This window comes from Mandrillus leucophaeus, unplaced genomic scaffold, assembly GCF_000951045.1.
Source record: "Mandrillus leucophaeus isolate KB7577 unplaced genomic scaffold, Mleu.le_1.0 Scaffold16, whole genome shotgun sequence".
In the NCBI taxonomy this organism is placed as follows: Eukaryota; Metazoa; Chordata; class Mammalia; order Primates; family Cercopithecidae; genus Mandrillus; species Mandrillus leucophaeus.
Window position 1 is genome coordinate 5,912,815 of NW_012101587.1, and position 6,945 is coordinate 5,919,759.

General features: G+C 46.4%; 1 protein-coding gene across 1 annotated transcript in view; it reads left to right on the forward strand.

Moving 5' to 3' along the window:
- FAM69C (family with sequence similarity 69, member C) overlaps window positions 1-6,668 on the forward strand; it is a 15,876-nt gene extending 9,208 nt beyond the window's left edge. The window contains exon 5 of the mRNA XM_011975906.1: window positions 5,713-6,668. Within this exon, the coding sequence (XP_011831296.1) occupies window positions 5,713-5,931 (219 nt within the window). The 3' untranslated portion in view covers window positions 5,932-6,668. The remainder of the gene's footprint in view (window positions 1-5,712) is intronic.
- Window positions 6,669-6,945: the final 277 nt, after the last annotated feature.

Genomic DNA, 6,945 nt, shown 5'->3' on the forward strand with positions numbered 1-6,945 from the left:
GTAACTATGACAGTCGCCTGTGTAAAAGAAAATGCATGCAGACACTTTAGGGGATCAATCCACTCCCCAGGGCATGGCCGGGGCTTTCCTCTTGGCTCATGGGAGTTGTGGGATCACCTGTGACCTGGACAGTGGCACCCACACGAGGTGAACCGAAGTTGTGAACAGGCTCTCTCTCCGCGGAGCCCACCAGTAGTCCTTTGATAGCCCCATGCTGTTTTGATTACAGGTGGTGGCTATTGATGTGGACATGGCCTTTTTTGAACCTAAAATGAGGGAAATCCTCGAGCAAAATTGCACAGACGATGAAGACTGCAATTTCTTTGACTGTTTTTCAAGATGTGATTTACGAGTCAACAAGTGCGGAGCGCAGCGCGTCAACAACAACCTGCAGGTAAGCAGAGGCTGCCGGGGCTCGGGGGAGAGAGGGTGCTGTCTGGCTGTTTCTGCCTGCTGGCACTTCAGATACCCTCAGTGGAGCTCAAGGTCAACCTTTTCAGGCCATCCATCTGGCTCGATGTGGTCAATAAAGGCAGGAGGGTGGGGATGGGACAATCATGTGCTCTTGGTTGCCTACCCCCAGGGTTGTTGGCCAGGCGACCAGGGGCATCTGATGAGGGAGCTCCTGCAGAGCTGGCTGCTGGGCTTCCTCTTGCCCAGGCTCCACCCCACGTATCTACCACCTCTCATAAGCATGGGCACATACACGATGAGAACCCTGAGACTAATCCATCAAAGATAATACTGAGAAGGGTGCGAAGCAGTCCCGAGACACTGGCCTAACTAGAGGTTGAACAGAAACTACCATCCAGACAGGCCAGAGGTCAGTACCAGGAGGTGGTTTAGAGAGGAAGAAAGGAGCCGAGTCCAGGAGATCAGCCACAAATGGAATACATACAGGGTTCAGGCAGTCAGAGCTGGCGGGTCTCAGGTCCCCCAGCTGGGGTTGGAGCATCTCCCCTCTTTTGGCAGAAGCTGTCCCTTTCTGCCATCACTTGAGGCTTTCAGGTGACGGCGGAGACATCTGGGCCCACAGGTGTTGATTATACCCGGAGGAGGTCCCGCAGTGTCTAGGCAGACCTCCCCTATGGCCTGGTTGCATGCAATGGCCTACAGAGGCTCTGGACCCACACTATCCAACCCACTCCCCTAGAGGGCCCTCCACTGTAGCTTGTCCTCCTCATTCCTTAAACCTGAAAGGCCAATGTGAGCCCACTGCAGACCCAAAATGCAGTTGAGGTGGGAGCAGGAGAGAGAGGAGAGAGGAGCCCCGTGTGGTGCTGCATCAGCCGTGATGGGGGATGATTTGGGAAGGCGGGGACAGGTCTGCTGTTAACCTAGTGGTCCCAACCAAGCCAAACGAACACCCCGACTCCACCACCCCAGAGTCTACACAGACCTTTTAGGCCAAAGAATCACTGAGCATTTCCCTTTCAGGAAGCCTAGGAATGTAGCTGCCTTCAGAGGCGTCTCCATCCCAGCCTCTTTAATGTGGACTCACACCCTTGGTGAGGTCCGTCATGAAATCATTCTTCTTGAACTGTGGGAAGAAGATAATTTTCACCTGAGTGTCCACTGCCTTGTGATCCCAGCTCACAAAATGGGAATACAAATGCCTGCTCTTTGCGATGTAATGAGAGGCTGAGTTTACACCCTTTCTGTAGAAAGGGCTCTTACCAATTCATCAAGGGGCAAGAGGAACACAAAGAAAATTGGCAGAACAGGCACCAAACACACAAACGATGAAATCCAAATGGCCAGACAACTTGGACAAACTTTTTTTTTTTTTTTAAAAAGACAGTTTTGCTCTCGTTGCCCAGGCTAGAGTGCAGTGGTGCAATCTTGGTTCACTGCAAACTCTGCTTTCTGGTTTCAAGAGATTCTCCTGCCTCAGCCTCCCGAGTAGCTGGGATTACAGGCGCCTACCACCACACCCAGCTAATTTTTTTTGTATTTTTAGTAGAGACAGGGTTTCACCATGTTGGTCAGGATGGTCTCGAACTGCTGACCTCGTAATCTGCCCGCCTCGGCCTCCCAAAAGTGCTGGGATTCCAGGCGTGAGCCACCGCACCCGACAGAAAAACATTTTATCTTACCATTCAAAGACATTCAGATTAAAATCCAATGATTGTAAATTTCACTTACCAATTGGGAGTAGTTATTTAAATGCTATTAATTAACAGTTGAGGCTTCAGGGAAATAGAAAAGTGTCTATATTGTTAACGTGATTGTGAATTACTTCTCTCTTGAGGGGTCGTGGCTGTTAGACATAGCCATGCTCTTTAGCTGAGCAATTTTATTTGTGCACATATCTGATTATTGACTTTGAATAAAGTCCTGAAAATGAAATTACATTTTCTTTAAGGATATGAGAAAATATGAACCATTATTAGGTGAAAAAAATGCAGGTTACAAATTAATATTTACAATACCATTCCATTTCTGTTAAATAGTATATAATCCCTTATATACCAAAATGTCAAAAGCAAGTATTTCTGGAAGGTAGGATTACAATTTTCTTTATTTTATATTTTCTTAGTTTATTACTTTTTATTTCTATTTTATTTTATTTTAGAGACAGGGTCTCGCTTCGTCACCCAGGCTAGAGTGCAGTGGCGCAACCATAGCTCACTGCAGCCTCGAACTCCTAGGCTCAAGGGATCCTCTCACCTCAGCCTCCCAAATAAACAGGACTACAGGTGCATGCCACCACACCTAGCTAATTTTTTAATTTACTTTTTGCAGAGACATGGTTTCACTATGTTGCCCAGGCTGGTCTCAAACTTTTGGCCTCAAGTGATCCTCCCATCTTGGACTCCCAAAATTCTAATTCCCAAAATTACAGGTTTGAGCTACCAAAATTCTGGGATTACAGGCTTGAGCTACCACACCCAGCCTTAATATTCTGCATTTTCAACCCAAATTACCCCCAAAATTCTTGCTCTATATAAATTTACAAATCAATGAAATGGAATAAAAACTATCTCAGAAATAGACTAATGAAATACAAATATTTAGCTTCTGATAAAGGGGGCCTTGTAGACCAGGGCAGGGTCACTGGGTCGCACAGTGAACGGTGCTGGTGAACTGGCTGCCGGGCACGACAAACACCAAGGTAGCTCCCTCCTCCTGACCTCAGACTAGATTCCAGATGGCTCAGATACTTACACATAAAAAGAGGAAATCCTTAAGGTACCAGAAAAAGCTGGGAGAGTTTCAAATACTAGTATAGAGAAGGCCTTTGTAAGTATGAAACAAAGCCAAAGAGGAACAGTTCACAAATTTAATTATCTTTCAGAAAAAAAAAAAAAACAACACAACAAACAAACCCATGTTGGCATAAACAACATTACAAAAAAAAAAAAAAAAAAGAGCAAATTTAAAAGTTAAATGAGAGTATTTGTAAAACATTTGGAGTTCTTCTTATAGACCAGGAATGTAGAGGGTGGAAGGGGGCTTAGCCCCGGCTGCTGGAGCTCATTCCCCCCAGGACTGGCTTTGCCAAGGGGAGACCCACTTTCCAGGGTCAGCATCTAGTGATTGGTTAAAGAGGGTGGGCCTGACACCAAGGCTCCTGTGCCTCACTAAGGGACAACTCCACAGGGACCCCCCAGCCCCACACATTTGCTTCTTCCTCAGTTCCATGGAGTGCGCTTCCCAAGGACAGACCTCAAAGAATCCCTGTGTGCAAACCTCCGTCTTAGAGTCTACTTCCTGGGGAACCAACCTAAAGCAAGGGCAATGTCCTTAAGATATAAAGAGCATCTACAAATGAACACAACAAAGGCCAAAAATATAAACTTGACCATTCATTGAAAAGGAAGCACAAATAACTCTCAAACTAAGAAAGATGCAAATTAAACCATTTTCACCCATCTGTTGGCAAAATGAATCTGTGACATTTGTGTTGGAGTGGCTAAGGGAGGATGAGCAGTCTTGGATACATTGCTGGGGAGTGTAAATGAGAAGAAATCTTATGGAGTCAATTTAACATATCCATCAAAACAAAAAATGCACATGCCCTTTGACCCAGAAATCCTATTTCTAGAAACGTAGTCACATGCACAAAATGCAATAGCATATATCTGCAAGACATTTATTGCAGCATTGTTCATAATAGCAAAAGTTATTATGCAACCTCAATTCCATCTATAGGGAACTGGTCAAATAACTTATGACACATGCACACATTTCAGAAGTAGCCATTAAATCACATGGAATATCCTCATAAGAACTGATTTGGAGGGAATGGTTGGGCGTTGTGGCTCACGCCTGCAGTCCCAGCACTTTGGGAGGCCAGGGTGGGTGAATCGCTTGAGCCCTGGAGTTCAAGAACAGCCTGGGCAACATGGCAAAACCCTGTCTCTACAAAAAATACAAAAACTAGCCAGGCATGGTGGTATGCCCTTGTAGTCCCAGCTACTCAGGAGGCTGAGGTAGGAGGATCACTTGAACAAAGGAGGTCAAAGTTGTAGTGAGCCAAGATGGCACCACTGCACTCCAGCCTGGGTGACAGAGTGAGAGCCTGTCTCAAAAAGAAAAATCAATTTGGAGGGATCTCCCTCATATAAACGGGGGTGGAAGATTGAGAACAGTGTGTATAATATATTACCTATGTGTGAAATAAAAGAAAAAGGAAATGTGTATGTCAAAGAATGTCTCATTCTCAGAGTGGGAGCTGAGCGTCGGGGTGAGGTGGAGCCTGAGATCGCAGTCTAGCCTTAAGAACATTTTAAATTTTGCACATGAAAATGTATTCTCTATTAAAAAAAAAAAAGCCATAATTAGGTTTTGAAAAGAATCCTTGCCTTTGCAGGGATTGTGAAATAGAAGTTGAAGGTTTTTGTCCTCTGTGAAGCAGCAGCTCTTTACAATGGAGGCATTTGTTAATTGAGTCTGATATAAAGTGTGATATAGAGTAATAAAGCATGATGCACCATGCAGGGGCAGGTCATTTCTCCCAACGTGGGGGAAGCTGTCAGAGCTACAAAACAAACAAGATGTTTACAGGGAGAAATTTCCAGGATCCTCAGCATCACTGAATTTCATACCTGATAAGAATTAAAGAGAGCGTCTAATTTTTACCTCTGCTCCTAGAATAACACATTTCACAGAGCCTTCAAAGATCCTTATGCCTGCAGCCTTTTCTGTCAAATATACCTTTGTTTCATGAGCCTTAAAGTGCTACACAGGCGGTCACTCAAGTTCACACACTTCTCCCTCATGCACTGTTTGGCCCCCTGGACGACCCGGTCAGATGGTCAATGTGGTCACTAGGACCGGCTTGTGGATAAGAAATCTCGTCTCCAGGTGGTGACAGCAAAGCTGACCTCCCTCAGGCCTGCAAAGGACCAAATCCTTCTGCAGCAGTGACTGTGACTTTTGCTTCCCTTCCTCCCTAGAAATGTGTCCAGTCCTTTTACAGTGTCACCCAGAGCTTCGTCCATCTGCTAGGGGGCTGGAAAGGGAAGTTTCTGCCTCACACAGACGTTGGCTTCTCTCGGAGGCATCGCTTGTTCATGGTGCTGAAGGGTTTAAGGGGCAGAAGTGAATGCATGTTTCCAAATCGGATGGTCTCTGGAGTGTGCTCCCTGAAGGACGGGGGTGGGGGTGGGAGAGAAGCCGAGATCTGTTTCAGAACCAATCCTGGGCTTGGGAAGCTTTCAGGAGGATTTGCTGCCCTAAATTAACTGCCCACCTTCTTTCTCTCAGGTCATCTGTGACAAAATATTTCGCCATTGGTTTTCCGCACCTCTCAAGAGTTCTGCAGTCTCTTTCCAGCTTCAGCTGCAGTTACAGGAGGCGGTGCAGGAATGTGCAGACCCTGGGGTCCCCAGTGGGAACACCCGGAGAGATACCCCCAGCGTGTTCTGGAAGCTTCGCCGACTCCTCCAAGCCACACTGAGGGAGTTGCAGGAGGCAGAGAAGTAGCCACTCTCTGGCCTTCAACATGCTCACACAGGAAAAGTGACCTTTGCTGGATTTCTTCTGCCATTGTTTGAAAGATGAGCCATTTCCCCTGTGCAAATGAGTGTTCTCTGGGGTGCTGTTCTGGCCTCCACAGTGTGGAGTGGTAAGTGCTGCTGCCAGAGACGATGCCTCACTCACTCTGGTCCCACCCTGGCCTCTGACCTGTCGCCTTGTGTAAAAGGAGGGAGGAGGTACAGACCTCCCTTCAGGAGGGCCCTCAGTCAGAAGACACAAACCTGTGTGCCATTATTCTCTGCAGAGAGCACTCGTACCTGGTTATCCCAGCGAGTTCCAGCTGTTCTTTCCTGTAAATCGTTACATTAAAAAGTGTGTGCGTGCATGCAAATGAATGTGTATGCCTGTGTCTGGGTGCAAATGAGCATGTGAGCATGTATGAGTGTGCCCGTGAGTGTCTGCATGTGTATGAGTGTGCACAGGTAAGTGTGCTCATGAGGCCTATGAGTATGCCTGAGTGTGAATGTGTAGAACAGTGTGAATGAGTGTGTGCACATGAGTGCACAGGTGTCAGCATGTGTATGTAAGTGTGGGCATGTGTATGTGATTGTGTGAGTGTGGGCAGGTGAGTGTGCTGGGAATGTGGTTTGGGGTGGGGAGTGGTGCTTTCTCTAGTGTGTCCTTCGGAACAGCTTGCCTACCTAGCAAAGAAATGTGACCTTTCTTTTGGAATTAAATACAATGAAAAGAAAATAAATTGCATCCTTAGGGAATGTAATTTGCATTGGAGAGCGTATGTAATGGCAGCTTATGGTATTTTTCATTTTGTGGAATCTACCAAGGTTATGGATGGGGTTTTAGGGAGCCTCATATTGCAATGCACCTTCCCCTGGGCAGAGACTTGTAGGTTGGCTTGACGCAGCATTGTCTTCACCTCCAGTGAAAATCTACAGTAGTGCAAATGCTGAGGTCAGCATTGACTCCAGGCAGGACCAGAGACCAGCACCTTTCTTTTGATGG